This window comes from Dermacentor silvarum, chromosome 4 (assembly GCF_013339745.2).
Source record: "Dermacentor silvarum isolate Dsil-2018 chromosome 4, BIME_Dsil_1.4, whole genome shotgun sequence".
Classification (NCBI taxonomy): domain Eukaryota; kingdom Metazoa; phylum Arthropoda; class Arachnida; order Ixodida; family Ixodidae; genus Dermacentor; species Dermacentor silvarum.
In genome coordinates this window covers 31,549,909-31,566,818 of record NC_051157.2, presented here as the reverse complement: position 1 = coordinate 31,566,818, position 16,910 = coordinate 31,549,909, and the positions used below count along the sequence as shown (strand labels likewise).

Below are 16,910 nucleotides of genomic sequence, written 5' to 3'. Positions count from 1 at the left end.
ATCGCTACAAAATACCGGGGCCATGGTTATGCTCCATAGTTTTAAGGCAGCTAGCTCGTAGTCTTCAGTTTACTAAATACGCGCGAACAGATTTCACGTGTCATCAGTCACACTGATGCAATACAAAGTAATATAAATGCAATACAAACAATATAAAGATAAATTAAGATCTTTTAATGACCTGAATATGAAAAGCAATTTTACCAGACGAAATATATGTTCTTCAGAAACATTTGCTCATTGTTTGGTATGAGAATGTCTACCGGTATATTTGAACGTCATTTTCATGTACCTATATCATCTCACAACTCCCTTTGGGTGCTTCAGCGGTGTCGAAAGGCCGCGTAAATGAGGTACGTTTCAATTCCACGCGAAGGAAACGAGACAAAAAAAAAAACGATCGCGCATGGCAGAGAGCTCGGAGAGATGCCGAGCGGCCGCGGGATGACGAGGGAAAGCGGGACGCGTGGAGCAGAGCGCGTCTGGGGAGCAGCGGGAGAGAGAGCGAGCGTCGTGGGGAGGAAGGGTCCTACGCTCCCGGAGGAGGAGCCTGCTATAAAGCGCTGGGGGAGTCCCGATGCCTCGATCAAAACACCGCGCCTCACCGGGAACGTGCCGTGGAGGGAGCGAACGCTGCATGCCGTGAGCGCCGACCGTGTGTTGCGGCGCTGGTGGCCGTTGCTGGTGGTTCTCTTGGTGCTGTGCGTGCGACTGAACGCGTACTGTTTTGCCGGGTACCCCTCCAGCACGTGGCTCCACGGTACCGATAAGCGCGACTTCGTCGAAACTGCCACCGGCCTTGCGTAGCCGTACTGTGAAGTCCCCGTGTGCCAGGCCTAACAGAACCCGCGTTGGGCAGTTTCGTTGGGCATCGACTTTTTCGCGCGGCACGCGGACCCGATCGCTCGCAGCGCCGCGAGTCTGTTGAGGTAAGGTTCGACTCGGCTTTCCAGGACTTTGCGTTCAGATTTGTGCGTGATCGAGTAGTGCGAAAGAGGCGGGGCCAGGGAGTGAGAGACCATAGGGTGACGGGTCGACATGAAACGTGCACCTGACGTTCTTACGTATACATAGCCGTGTAATAGAGTGTTTCGGCTGTTATGACCCGCTGGTGGTAAGGTCTCGTATCGGACTTGGCTCAGCTAATTAGCTGCGTTCTTGAGCAAACATGGCACTTCCAGTTGGACTTCGCTTGTGCTGAAACCTGATCGAACAATTGCAGCTTTCGAGTGAGAGACACTATGGCTGGTCCTCTTTAAGTGGCCACCTTGGAAGACACTATCTTCAACTGAATGTATATCCCAGGTTTGGGCCAAATTCTGCAGCGGCTTAGCTTGAGACGATCGACTAGTCGGTCAGGTGCCTGATATGATCTCGTTAGAGACTCTCGGCTGAAGAAAGCGCCCGGGCCCTGCGTGGTTTTTGCTCGCGCATATTGTACAAGCTCAGAGAAAGGAAAGGCGGTATAGGTTATTCTTGTGAAGACTTAGCAGCACTGGAATAGCAGAGGGAGACGCAGAACGCTTCGGCCATGGACTACGGATACCTGAACCAGGCTGCTGCGGCCAGCGCCGCGTTCGAACCATGCATGGAATCCGCGGCGTGCCAACTGTCCTGCTCTTACGCTGAGCTTGGTCCTCCGACGGCCGCCTACCACCGCTACTCGGCGCCCGTGCCAAGGTCCTTCTCGGCACCGCCGTCCGCGTCGGCCCCGACCTGCGGCGCGGCGGGACTCATCGCTCGAGGAGTGAGGCCCGAGCCCCCACCACCTCCGCCACCCCCGCCACCGCAGCAGCCGCAGCACCACCCGACGCCAGTCTTCCCAGCCATGCAGAGTAAGTGCGGGCCTTGCAGTTAAAAACCTATGTGACTGTGCGACTCTTGGCTGCTCGCGGTAGACCAGTGTCGCGTACTAGTGGTACGGGACAGTTCCTTCTGTCCTCAATAATATTCGTTCCTGTTCGTCGTCCCCTTTTCCCTTCGCCAGTGTGTTGCAGTATATCCTGAGTGAGGTGTTTTGTAGCGAGGATGAGTGGATACTGTCGCGATGTCATAGGTACCAAGAATAACTCACGCCTTTCGATTCTGAAGTTCCTGTCGCATATAAGAACTCTGACAAAAACTATGTCTTGGTGAGCGACAATATTAGCGAGAAAATGAGGGTTAATAAAAGAGATGGCTTCAATAGCCATGATGATTGCTGATGTCAGGATGAAAGATACGCTCTGTCACGCAGACATCGGCTTTTTTGTCTTTCTTTCTTTTTTATTACACGCCATCTCTTTCATCGCCTCCTCAGCTTTCGCTATGGAAAGCAGCCATGAGACGAATAAAAACGGGATTCGAGGTGATTACCGGGGTCACGAAAGGTGTGCATATTTTATTACTAGGTTACAATAATCAGAATAAAAGAACGATCGTCTATCTACCTTAAATATAGAAATAATCGATCTCCGCATTCAATACATCTTCAATCTAGGTGTCCAACTTACACTGTATATACTACTGTAGTCGCGAAATGTTGTTTGTGAGCGTGTTTTCTTATGACGGTTACTGGTGCATCGATTCCATTGATTCTATGACTGCTTGTTGACGCCGACTACGCCTATGTTAAATTGAATGTTGAAATTTAACATGTCGGAATAGTATACGGTGGGTTTTGATGGGCGCCGGGGGGGGGGGGGGGGGGGGCTCCGGGTTATACTTACGTGCACCTCGATCTACACACAAGGGCGTTTATGCATTTCGCCCCACGCGGCCACCATGGCTGTAAATCAAGCACGTGACCTCGTGCTCAGCAGCACAACGCCACAGCCACTGAGCCACCTCGACAGGTGGCCTATGTTTCTAGATTGCATCATACGCATGCTGGAGCTACTAAATTCTAACTTTCTGGCTTAACACCTTCCCTCTCATTATACGGGAAGAATATGAGCATTAACTCATTCTTACATGCATCGTCAACACGGGCGGTATAAGGCGCTGTCATGGCTCGCACTTTCTAAAATAAATTGACATGAAAATAGGAGATTCAAAACGTTCCAAAGCAACTGACGCACTCCGATAAACGGGAGCTCCGGACTAATTTCCACCACCTAGAGCATTTTAACGTGCGCACATATCTGAGCACACGAAAGCTTTCGCACGGTACTTCCATTGTAATGCAACCGTCCGCGGCCGTTCAAAAGCCGTCATTAATACATTTAAAAGATAAAGACGAAAAATTTAGTTTGTTGTAAGATACGCTGGCCTTCGCAATGTGTGCTCGCACTTCAGCACTTGTCTAGGGCGCTTGTTTTGTGAGCAAATCCCAGTCAAGATGGAGAATGTAAGCAGAGAGAGATGAAGCTGGATAGGCAGGGGAAATTAAGCTGGCTTCCGGTTGGCTACCCTACTTGTGGGTGAGGGGGTAATAAACTTGAGAAAGAAGCAGGAGAGCCATCGTGCGCATACCCGCAGATGAACGTCCATTTACGTATATAATCTCACTTACGTATAGCTCGTATAGCCCGGTTGCTTTGAAGAAGCGCATTAGCGCTTTGGTGGCTTTTGTGCATACTGGAGTTCTTCGGTCAAGGTCCCAGAATGCTTACTTCCGAGAACTGCTTGTGGTCTAAGCAACTGTGAGCCGCTCCACCAGCTTACGCTTTGACTGCGCTGCGTGCGCCGCGCAGGCTTGTGACTTTTTCATTTAAATCGGTTCAGCGGTCACTGAAATAAAGCATTTCCGTGGTCTTCGTGTATATGATTTCGGAAATCGACTTTCATCACAAGATAAGATCCCTCTTACGTAATTAAGTAATTTTGTCTTTGTTCGCTATTCTTATTTTTATTTAGACGTTCTTCTTTCGAAAGCAGTGTTTCCACACAAAACTATACTGGCACAAGCATTACCTTTCAACTCAACTTAACAAGCACAACTCAACCCAATTTCACTGCTGGAAGCTAGCGCTTGTGCCTGCCGTATTGTGTGTTTCAATCTCTTTCTCAAAATCTGCGCAAAAAATCGGAGAGTTAAGATTTATTCTAGCCTCATTGTCTGTTACTTCGTATGGTTGTGACTAACAAAAAATTGAGACCCTCGTATCTCCTTTATTCTCATCGCTCATGCTTCTAACTTGCTACTCCAAACGGAGGGAAAAGTGGGGAAGGATAGCGACAGGAAAGGCAGACGATGGTAAGAAGTGAAGATGATGACAAAACAAATGCGTGTTGTAACGCCCACGTGATAGCAATGCTTTGGACTAATGGAACGCAGCCAACATTATCTCTGCATCCTGCATTTCTTGCATTGCTATTTAAGGCGCAGGTGTGTTACGCCGCGAATTAGTCATCTTGTAAAAAAAATATATGCAGGCGCCAAAGTGAGGCGACCAACACTCTTGTTCTCCTTTTGTTCTTTCATTCAAGTCTCGACCTTTCAAGCACCCTCTGGCCTATTTTAGATTGGATCTAAGAAAGATTTTCTTGGGTTAAAGTCAGCTGAACGATCGCGTAATGTGAATCTGCAGCATATGAGGCATCCGCAATGCTAGTTTAACAACAAGAACGTCTCAGGTAGTTGTATAATAGAGTTGCTTTCAAGTGTCACTTACTATCATAGTGAAACTAGCCTAATCGAGCCTGATCGTAGCGGTTTTGTACACAAGCTTTATCTTTTTGGAAAAAAAATGGGAATAGTGCAGGCAAAATTGGGCAGAAGACAATGTTGGCACTTGAATGAGGGATTTATTTGGATCAAATTGAAAGTTTGGCAACTATTGTGCCACCGGCTTCTCCACAAACAAGAAATTGTTCAATAATCAAAGAACGATAACACGAGGTGATATGAAAATACGTTTAGATAATCAAAGAAATTTCGAAAACGCACTCAAACAGTCAACATAGGCTAAAAAAACAGTAACAAGAACGGCACATTCGACATTTTTTTGCGATTAGACAAGTCAGTCTATCAAGTCAATCGCACAATGCAAAATAAATTTTTAAGAAATTGCGGCAGCAGCCATCTCACGATCACTGTCGACGGTAATGCGTTAGCGTTGAATCAATATGGTGACACAACGTATTGTCACCGTCGAAACGAGTTCTGTTTATGGCGTGTACTGCCACGATTTTCCTCTTTCGCGCTTCCCAAAGAACACTCGGCGCCATCTGGCGCCGTCACCACGAAGCATGTGCGTGGCCTCCGAAATTCATGGCTCCTCAGAAAAGCGTCATGTAGCAACCGGGCTCTTCTCTCGCGCTTCTTTCTGGACACGCTGCGCCATCTACTGGCACTGCCGCGAAGTCGGAGCGTGGCCTCCGAGACTAGAAGCGTGGCGCACCGGTTCCTGCGAATGCTGAGAATTGTTCCCTCGCTTGCCGCGCAGTCGCTTGGCAATTTTGCGTGTATTCGCGGGCTTCTTTCACGCTCGGGAAAAACAAGAACTCCTATGTAGCACGTATTGAGCAATAGAAAGCTCTATCGGGAGGTTTTCTTGTTGCTCTACAATTTTCTCATTGATACTTTCGTCTGATTATAATATTTGATAAGTTGAATGACCACACGCGTATATATAGCGACGGTTCGACCTCACCTACCAGCTCAACTGCCGCATTAGTCGTTCCAGCTAAGCAGGTTACAGTTCAATTCAAATTGTCATACATCACTACATCTATACGTCGGCAAAACTTGCAGCCCTCCATGCAGCTGTGACCTACGTCACCGAAGAGCCGGCACTGAAATGGGTCTTACTTTGTGACTCGAAGGCAGCTCTTCACAGTATCAAGTCTGCCTTGCGTCACAGAACATGCGAGCAGATGATATCCAACATCAAGGAAGTGCACCACCATGCTCTGGAAACCGGGCACAACATAATCTTTCAGTGGATTCCTGCTCACTGTGGCATTGTAGGAAATGATTGTCCTGGCAGGGCTGCCTGGTCTGCCAACGGAGACACCCAGACGCGTTCAATACCTTTGGCGAGGACGGACACTGCCAGGGAAATTCGTCTGCTTGCACGCAAGAAGTCACAAGCTTTCTGGAGTTCAAGTGCCTTCAATTGCTGGTTGCATAAGCTGGACCCCTTGCTACGGCTACAACACCCATCTAGCCTTTCCCGCGGCGAAACAACGTTGCTGTGCCGCTTGTGGCTGGGAGTGGCGTTTAGGAACGCTTACTTTACTCCCATACGCTTAGGAACGCATGGGAGTGGGTAACAGCCCGACGTGCGACTCCTGTAGGTGCCAGGAAACCATCAAGCACCAATTGCGTACCTGTCCTCGCTGCGACGTCCGACGCTTCTATCTCCGGACAACTTTAAACCGACTGGACTCGAGACCATTCTTTGAGACAAAGATACTTGGACCATGGCCACAACAGTCACTGACACAAAAAGCAATTCATGCACTAGTGCGCTACTTAAAGTGCACAGGTTTGAGAGCCCGCTTATAGTGTCCCTGTGCAGCCTCCCACGTGCGCCCTCTGTGCTCACTCTCTTCCTTTTTTTCCTCTTTCTATCCCCCTTTCCCTTACCCCAGTGCAGGGTAGCAAACCGGACGCTCGTCTGGTTGACCTCCCTGCCTTTCCTCTCCTTGCTCTCTCTCTTGATTAATTAATTAAGACTAATTATGTAATTAGGCGGAATGCAATAAATAATCTGAGTATATCTAAGCGACGGCAAACAACCTTACCTTGGTTCTGTCCAGCTACGTGGCACTTGCATATTTTTTTTAAGTTTGGCGCAATAGAGAGAGAGAGAGAGCAAGGACAGGAAAGGCAGGGAGGTCAACCAGAAGAGCGTCCGTTACGTGAAACACCCTGTATGCTGCACTACGCGTGCGATGATCTTCCGGTTGACTTACGTTAGCGGCTGTTTTCCCGTCCAATTTCTTGGGTAATTGTCTATGTTTACTTATACACCTGAACCTGGGAATGTTAGCTAGCGTCGCCCATGGTCATGGCGACAGATGGGGAACATTCATCTAACCGCAGGCGTGCCGTAGCAAATGAACTTAGCGGCAGGCAACTGACAATAAAAAAAAGAACACCTCGTATATGCTATACCTGAAGGCATCAAAGTAGCCAGAGTCGAGACCCTCGCTATGCCTTCGGGTTCCCTTCCTCCACTTCATTTGCTGCGTGGTTCTTTGCACGTAAAGTGTCCGCCAGTTGTACTCACTTATCTTACACGTTTTACAAACCAACTTTTAAAGTGGCCAGGTTGCCCATTATAGGATTTACCAGCAGTGTAGAGACACAAAGAGGCAAGTCTGTTCTTTTTTTCTCTGTATTTACGTCTTTTGCGCAGAAGTCGAATTCTGCTTCTGTGATATGAACCGTATTCTCAAAGGAACACTTACACCAGAATGGTTCTACGAAACGCAAAAAGGCCGATTGCAATAGCGAACACATTGTTAGCGAACACGGGCAGCCTAAGTTGCATACAGTTCACATGAAAAAGAAGAAAAAAGAAACATTGTAAATTCGTCACTAGATCTCTTTAGGTCTGCCCCATCCGGTTTATTCTTTATTTGTTTTAGACGAAAACCTATCGGCATATGCACTGACGTCATCGAGGCTTCCACATTGTTGTACAGCCAGCACGATGAAAAGCTGCGTTTTCTTCTCGATCCGCTTATCTCTAGCAGCAAAACGAAAGCTGTGCATAGGGCACCAAAATTGTGTATTTGAGGTCACGTGAATACTCACTATACAAATTACTGACTTTTCTGTGCTCCTTTACTTTCGCGACGAATGGTGTGGACTCTAGTCGACGAACTTTTTGTATGGTGCTACTCAGCAATGCTTCAGCAGGGTCTAGTTGGTAAGGCGTCGTTTTTGTTCAGGTATCGTTATTCTTCGCCGTTCTTTGTGTTGGAAAGCACCACCGTGCATTAAGTAATGGTGCTACTCGTAAAGTGCACGCACCTGCCTGTCTACGATACGTAGACGGCACCAGAGTACGAGCCATTAAGCGCACTTGTACGCAATGACAAACCTTCGCTTTGTCGTGACTCGCCGTACACGGAGTGCGCCCAAACGCTCACGAATCGTACATCTATAGTTATAGAAACTGCGGCTTCTTATCCTCTTCCCACTGCCTTCACGAAGGCGTGCTTGCGGACGTGAAAGAAAGAAACCACAAGACCAGAGGTTGTGTGTGTTGTCTGTGTGTTCTTCGCAAGAAACGAGAGAGAGACGCCGTCGAATAACGGCGCTTGGTATGGGGCGAAGAGGGGGTGGAGGGAGTGGTTGAGGAGGGAGGGAGGGCGGGGGGCGCAGGGGTTATAACCGAGTTACGGGACGTGGTGCGCCGCTGGCCGCTCGTTCGGCAACGCGGCGGGCCGCAGCCGATGCTCGCTTGCTTGCTTGCTTGCGTGTCCAAATTACCGCCACCTCGCCGCTCGCGCCCCGGCAGTGCTTCCCTCCTCCCTTCTCTGACGGCGGCGGCGGCGGCGGCGGCGAGGCCGCCCTTCGCCGCAAATTTGATCAAAGGCACCCTGGCTTGGATATATAAAACGCTCGGGCCGAACCAACGGGGACGCCAGTTCGTAAGGTTGGTTCTCCCGTCATTCCACTGCGCGCACACATTCAGCGCCGATCGGAAGCGAGCTATCCTTCGTTCGGCAGAGGCGAAGCAGCGGCGAACAGCGGAAGGAAGAAGCTGCGGCCCGCGGCGGGGTCCCGCTGACTCTTTCGAGGAACTCAACGCCGCCGCAAAGATTTCCGAGCGCTAGAAACGTGCGAGCACCTTGCGAAGAAGCGGATGACGTCGTCAGTTCGAGTATATATTGGCGGAGATGTGACGAATCTACGGTGCTCTCTTCGGTACGCCGATGGGCGCGTCCTCCGAGGGGGGTGGGATTATGTCGGACAAGATCAAGATGGCCGCGCCGTCTCGAAGGTGAGTGCGCCTTCGCACTGAATTGTCGCACACCGTGGTCAGTGCCTGTTGGTGGGAGGTTAATTGAAATTCATTGTGGCGCAGATAGGCTAGCTGCAGCGGCGTTTACATGAATGCGAAAAGTGGTGCGTCACATTGCATTTCTAGCACTCCGCATCCGTCTAAATGGTGATAATGTGCTAGAAAGGCAAATCGCATTAATGCGCCAGGAGGGGGTAGATCGAGACGGGGTAAGTCGTATCAAGCGGTGAACATAAAGGCCAGCGTATCGCATTGAGGTAGAGAGGAAAAGTGAAGAGGTTGCCAGCGTGTGCTCTGCTCCACTCACCCGCGGAACGCAAATCGCCGGAAGCAGGTTCCGGCTTGTTTCGTACAAAGTGGGATGCGCCGCATGCAAACGCTTCCGCATAAGTATTAGCGTGATGACGCTACTGTCGCGTTCGTTTAAACACGGCTTGTGAACTCTGTGCTCTGACGCTACTGTTCGTAAAACTCGTACGCAAAGCAAACACTGGTTAAATGCAGTAGTGGCTTATTGTTTGAATAAGACCGCATTCGTCTAAAGGAAAACACGTCCCTCAGAATGACTTTACAGCTTTCTTGTACTCTGCTCACAGTGGTGCAATTCATCTAATCCGCTTAAATGGAATGACACTTGTATAGCCCTACGTGACAATGGTACGGTGCGGATGTCGACTCAGCAGTCGTCCTTCTGGTGCGCAAAAAAAAAAAAGAGTAGCGTTTATGGATAGGCCAAGAAAATAAACCCGTATTTGTTTTACACGCAATATGTGTCATCGTAAAATTTTTCAACGCTAAGTGTAAAGAGCGAAGTCCACACTAGCGTGTGTTCGCAGCGTATGTTCGCATTTTAGTTAGGAACTGTGAAGAATGAATGTTATAAGTTTTCTTGCCAAACCAAGAAACAAATTGAGCAAGCGAGCGTGCACTTTCAGTAGTTGTCGGACTAACTGCGACAGTCATAGCGTGTTTGAAAAACTTACTACTTTATTTTAACGTGTTTTCCAATTTATTGAGCTGATAAATATGGCGAATATAAAAGTCGAACAAGAGTGTATTTTTTTGCCACTAAGCACTTGTGCGTGTTTTGTAGCTTAATCTATAACCTTGTCTAGATATAAACAGTTCAATGTGTACTTAATGTTCTTAAATGTCAAATAGTGGCTCAATCAGACTTCCTAACGTTTGCCGTTTTTTTTATTCCTCTATTTCCCTGTAAAAAAGAATTAGCTTTTCAAACCAGCTAGCAATGAGTGTGGTTCTCCCTCACGATGGCGTTTTACTTTTTTTTTCTCATTAAGTATAGTGTGTTCATGTGATTATAACAATAAAAAAGCAACATGAATAAACCAAATCAATCCTTTTCAGCAAAGTGCTTCTTTTTTTAGTTGATGCATTTTATAAGGGGGGGGGGGGAGGAATTATGCTATTTTAAGAATACTTCGGTACAGTAAAGCGCTGTTTCATCTTTACTTTCACGATTTAAAAAGCCGTAATATTCATCGGAAAGTTTATTTAGTTACTCGGCTTGTTTTAATCATAGCAACAATTTTCAATGTTTTCTTCAAACAGCATTTAACCTATAGCTCAAATTTCGTGGATCATCGTTTTCACTACAAAACCATGTGTACGGTATGAATATTGTTACCGATCCCGCTTCATTGGTTTGATTAGAAGGACATCTGGGCATCAGAACTTAAACTTATATCTTGCGAAAGCTGGTGCTTAAAGAGAAATCTAAACATTATCGCGAAATTATTGATGCATTTCACTGCAACACTGATATCCGTCCCCTCAGGACAGACTTATAGCTATAAAGTCAGTTCATATGCTCGTACATACAGGGTAGCCTACCGGGCTCAGGCTGGTTAACCTCCCTGCCTTTCCCTTATGACTTTTCTCTCTCTTCTCTTGAATGCAATGTTTTTCGTGTCGACGTTCTTTTTTTATTACAGATTAGTGCATTCCCCGGAATGTTTAGTGTCTCCGGACATTTCAGGACTCTTTCTTAAGGGACACACAAACATAAACGTATTTCTACGAGAAATATGAACAAATGGTTAGTTCCGCGTGTAAAGACAAACGGCGGCAAACAGAGCCTGTAATTTATATTATTTAATTACGTTGAGAGAGAGAGAGAGAGAAACAGAAGAAAATACAAAGTCAGGGAGCTTGACAAGAAGGAAAAATCTGGTTTGATACCCTACATGGGGAACGGGAGAGGGGCACGTAAAAAGACAAGAAAGTGGAGAGAGAAAGAGAGAGTGAAGTGGGGGAGAGGGAGCAGATACAGGGGATCAGTGCCGGTCACTATCACCATGTTGAATAAGTGTGATGCCTCCCATGATGCTTATATTTTACCTCCAGCTTTTTAGGCTATAATATATAACAATATATCCAATAATACTACTTTTTAATAATTGGAATTTGATTTTTTTTCTTGTGCGCGTTTTTACCTGTATACGTACGTCGCCCACGATTGATTCCTGTTGTATCTTGTGTGCTTGTTGGTTGAAATGTTATTTCTTCACCTAATGATGACACAGATAACTCCCGCACGCTGCCACTGCGTTATGTCGGTTAGGGTTTGCTTCTGGCCCCCCTTACGTCCTCAAACTACAATTTCTCAATTTCGTGTCACTTTTTGTCTGAAATTCATTATTTAACTGACTGAGACGAATAAATGCCGTCGTGGTCAATCAGTGGCTATTGCATTTTGCTGCTGAACGCGGGGGGGGGGGGGGGGGGGGGGGGGGCAGGTTCGATTCACGGTCACGGCTGCTGCATTTTGATGGGAACGAAATATAAAAACACTCGTGCACTTGGTTTCAGGTGCACGGTAAAAATCCCCGGTAGTCAAAATAAACCCGGAGTCTTCCACAACGGTGTCTCTCGTAGCCCCGGGGTTCCCTTGGTACGTTAAACTCAATCAATCGATCATTTTGTTAGTGCGATGGTGAAATTGCTCTGACAACTTCTCGGCTTTAAAGACTATCTCCTGAGAGGTTATTGATTTTCCTTACCGATTCTAACGAGAACCACAAACAGCAACAGCATACAATTAATTGGCGAGGTTTAGCGTCCCAAAGCAACGCAGAGGCTGAGGCAGATTTCGTCACAGGGGATCCTAGCTGATTGATTTTTAACCACCGGAGGTTCCTTACGGGCGTCCAAAGCCTAATACACGAGCGTTTTATTGCAATAGGAATTATACGGACGCTGGAGGGGCAATTGCGTCGTCGGCACCGCGTGTCAAGCTGACCCGCTATGAGCAACTCGTGCATGAGCGACTCGTGCGCAAAGGGTTAGAAGCTCTCCAGAGACACGGACTGCGTTTGGCTGCAAAAACGACGAAGCGAAGCTAATGCACCGACATGTTCCGCTGTTCTGTCGTTGTCACGCCTTCACCCTTCGAGCGATACTGCCAATTTCTTTATTGTTCACTCTGGGTTTGGCGGGGTCGCCGTGGTCATGAGTCGAACCACCGACCTGGTACTCAGCAGCAGAAATCCAACGCCGCTGAACCACCACGGCGGTTTAATACACGTCTGAGCCAGCCTTTAAAACATCAATTCGCGGAACGTTGCTTCAAAGTGCATTTATGGTGCAACCTTGACTATAATGCTCGAAATAGCTACCTTTACAAAAAATGGCCACAAGAAAGATATCCTTAGCTGGAAATTATATTGAGGTCACGTAACGAAGATTTTTGGTACCAGAGAACTGCATCTATATATTGTGAAGAATATACATAGAGGTTTTATTATGTTTTTTTTTTTTTCAAATGCAGAGCTGCAGCCATCAGTTGCGTAACATTTGGCCCAGGCAAACTACTCGGATATAAAACGCTCCGGAAGTTGCTGGAATTTTTAAGGAATACGCTTTATGACGTGAGCACTGAATATACAAAATCTATTTAGTTGTACAACATTGACGATTATGTATAACACGACGATGGGAACGATTAAACATATGTGTAGAAGTGAGCCTCCCATATGGTAGCACGTGTTTCCTATAGCTCAGATATATGAAAGTGAAATAAAGCTAAGATAAATTGCAAGTGAAAGAATGTGAAATGACATGACGGAACGAATTAACGTCCTGAAGAAATTCGCTTTTAATTACAAAGTTTGGCCAGAGGCATAGAGCTGAGGAAGCATCACATATGCACACATAAAGTTTGTTCTCTTAAATGAAGTTCAGCAGGGATCTATGGTAGTGGACCAAAGATGGCTGTCTGGGGGGCGGCCCGGATGTAGCAACACTTTCGACAGGTAGTGGCGCCTTGGTGATTGCAGTCCTGATGTTCTGAAGAAATTAAGCGATATGAGAAACTTTCACGACAACCCTGCTCACAATGTACTCAAAAGTGGGATACACTCGCTGTCTTATACGGACAGTACTCAACAAGAGAGAGAGAGAGAGAGAGATAAAAGAAACGCAGGGATGTTAACCTGTCAAGAGCACGGTTGGCTACCCTACGCAGGGGGAAGGGAGAAGGGGAATGCGCAGTGTGAACCAGGCAGCTGATCTCCAGCAGAAATACTTCAGTAATGTTCAAACCCGTATAAATTTTAAGATTTCTAGTACTTTGAGGAAATGCATGGCTGATGTGATGCCTGAGGCAGCAATCTGATAGTGAGAAATTACTCCCGAAGATTTAAAGTCAAACTGAAGTTGCTGGCGGGGCTGGGTTACCAGCGAGGTTCCACCAATAGTGCTACTTAGGGTTAACATAACATAAGGGTTTGTGTGACGATTTCGATTATTTCAATTGGTTATGCTCGCCATAGTCTGAACGAAGAGCGATACTAAAAAAATTTTTTTTTCATGAAAGAAAAAACACAGCCTGAAGCAAGAGCACGAGACATTACCTACTCCGCAGTAACTAGTGCATTTCCTGAGTAGTTTGTTCTAACCATTCAATGTTTATGCAGAAACCATGTCAATGCGAGCGGCTCGTTTAATCATTCGGCTTTGCTTCAGTACGTCATTGAAATTAAATGGAGAGGCCTTCGTCGCTGTATGCTGGCGATGGCTTCTTCTTCAGGCTTGGTTGTTAAATAATGTAAGATAAATATATCAATTCATGTACTAGTTAATGCTAAAATAGAACAAATAAATTGTAGCGGCACAAAGAATGCAAGCATTCTGGGATAAGTGGCAGTTGAAAAAATGAACGCGGATGTCGGAGGAGCACAAGTATGTTTCCCACAGACACATGAATGAGACGCCCACAAAACGCACGGTGCTGTGGCAGTCAATAATAATAATTTATGCCAGTGGTTTCGAAGAAGCATTGCATTGCACTTACTGCTTTGTAATTTTTAAAAGTTCCCCCTTTCGTACATGTAGGCGGATGTGTGGTAAGCTTGCGCTAAAAGCGACGTATATCACGCTTCGTCCTTTTATTTCTTTAGGATAGTCCTTCACTTTCACTCTTCAAGTTGCTGCGTTGTGGCTTGCAAAATGCATACAATACTCTGTGCACTAGTTTGCTTCGGTAAACGCTGAAAATTATAAAAATATATAAGGTCATTAGTAAACTGTGTGAACACGGCTTGAAACGGCGACAATTGTTGCCAAGTGGCACTCAGGGGCACCATGAATCATCGCCATGTTGCGATGCTGAGACTAAGGCTAGGACTGATTTTAGAAAAATTAACTTTTACTAGAAAGATGTTCCTCGCACTCTGCATCAGACGCCGATTATCATCATAAAGCTAAAAAAAGTTATATTAAAAAAAAAGCGCGAGCAGGCAGAAAAAAAAAAAGAACAACATGAGAGACGTGTTAACCTTGACGCTAGTCGTGGTTTGTTCGACATCACTTGAATTACGCATTGTGTTCAAGAGACACGTCATGCATTTCGTGGCTTTAAAAAGCCAGAGTTGCATGGGGAGTAACATCCTCACGTGATAAGTACCACCTTCATCATAATGAAATATATATATATATATATATATATATATATATATACATTAAAGTGGGAACCGTGCACATTTAGAAGTGACAGTGGACCCAGGACATCTGGATAAACGTTTTTGAATCCACCGGCGTGTGCCGCCTAACGGCGTTATATGCTTCTTTTCTTTTTTTCTGACTGATTTCTTAATAGTGTATTCAGACAGCCGACATCACACGTTTTCCCAATATTAAAAATTACCTAACACTCTCACTTCCACCAAAACTAGCATTCTAATGAAACGAAAAGTCACAGTTTCGCCCCAAAGGTGATACATTGATTGCGATAGCAAATTATTAGACAGCTATACAAAGTAAGGCTAGCAGTTTTATCCACCGTATAAATTCCAGTAAACTAATTCCAGTAAATTAACTTAACAAGCATTGTGTCACGCTTGCACAGGCAAACATGGACAGATCTCACTCTATGACCACAGACACTCGCTGTCAGAAGCTGCTAGCGAACGCTTCGCGCTGCCTCTAGCTTCAACGTGTCTCCGAAACTCGAGGTTACGTGACCTCCAACGCTAGGCACGCTAGAACAGAACGTACACGAAGCCGCAAGCTACGGTCGGGTTATAATGGGAGACGCGCAGTCACCTGCCCCCCCCCCCCCCCCCCTTCCCCCCCCCCCACCCCCTCCTCTCGCGCATTACACTGGACGAGCGATATAACGGCGCGCACCAATCCACCATCCTTCTCGGTTCACCCTATCCGTGATCGCTTCCCTTCGCACTTACTGCATACGGCGCCGCCGGGCACAGTAGGACCTTATCGCACTTGGACTTTATACGGAACATCACAGCGACGCCGACGGTGGCGATTCGCCTGGAGTTTCCCTATAATTGCTATTACAATAAAAAAGAAACAAATATAATAACTACTACGCCACCAGTTAGTTAATTGCTGATAGCGTTCGCGTAATTCATTCGTGTTTGTTCTTTCTAGCCTGCTCTCTTATTTTGTCGTGGTTATTTTATTTTCCGTTTTCTATTGGGTTACCCTTTGACTTGCTGAGTGACCTCTTCGTTTTTTCTTCAATTACCTTCATCATGTTTGAGTTTAGTGAAGTATGATTCTCCTGATACAGACGTTGCACGTGGCAAAATACAGTTACAAGAGATAAAATACTACCTTTTTTACACGTACCTGTAACTACAAAAAGAGAAAATAAATCTAGTAAAGTGCTTCCCTCGAAATGGAGACTTAAGGTGGTTTTTATTTAGAAGTCCGTAGCCTTACTTTTGAGCCTGTAGACTGCGTAGTACGCTTCTCCTCAAGAAGGCTACGTGTGTGGCAAAGCACGCTTTACAGGATAAAATGCTAAATGGTGGACGACATTTTTGATATTCAGAAACATTATACAGGGGGAACAGTGGTGCTCTGTGGCATTGTGGAGAGGGTCGTGAGTGCGCCCTGGTGAGGAGGTGTCGACAGTGCTGGATATTACTGGCGCCAAAATTCTGCAAAGCACCGATTGGCGGTGGCGTGTGGCGTGACAAAAAAAAAAAAAAAAAAAAAACCTCTCTCTCTCCTCGGCGCTGAGGAAAGGATAGTGAATGTGCTCGGATGAGGATGTGCCAACAACAACAACAAAAATTATGAGGTCTTTAACTGCCAAAACCACGATCTGATTATGAGTCGCGCTGCAGTGGGGGACTGGGGATAAATTTTGACTACCTGGGGTTCTTTACCGTACACCAAATGCGCAATACACGGTCGTTCTTGCATTTCGTCCCCATGTAAATGCGGCCGCCATGGCTGGAATTTGATCCCGCGATCCCGGGCTTAGCAGTGCAACGCCCTAGACTCTAAGCAACGACCGCGGATAAGGAGGTGTCAACAGTGCTGGAAAGTCCTTCCATCGATATTCTTCAAAGCATCGATTGACTGCGGCCTGTGACGTGATCGCCTCTCCCCGCTTCGATGAAGTTTGTCTCCGCTCCGGGTTTCATTTGCCCGAGATACGTTCATGGTGGAGGGTGCTGTTGGTGCTCTTATAAAAAAATTATTAAAAATCCATTCTTTGGAGTGATTGAA

General features: G+C 46.4%; 1 protein-coding gene across 2 annotated transcripts in view; it reads left to right on the top strand.

Annotated features, from left to right (window-relative positions):
- The first annotated feature begins 372 nt into the window (after nt 1-372).
- Nucleotides 373-16,910, top strand: part of LOC119449715 (paired mesoderm homeobox protein 2A) — an 80,393-nt gene continuing 63,855 nt past the window's right edge. For both annotated transcript variants that reach the window (XM_037712953.2, XM_037712952.2), the window contains exon 1: nt 373-1,835. In XM_037712953.2, coding sequence (XP_037568881.1) covers nt 1,532-1,835 — 304 coding nt within the window. In that variant the 5' untranslated portion in view covers nt 373-1,531. The remainder of the gene's footprint in view (nt 1,836-16,910) is intronic.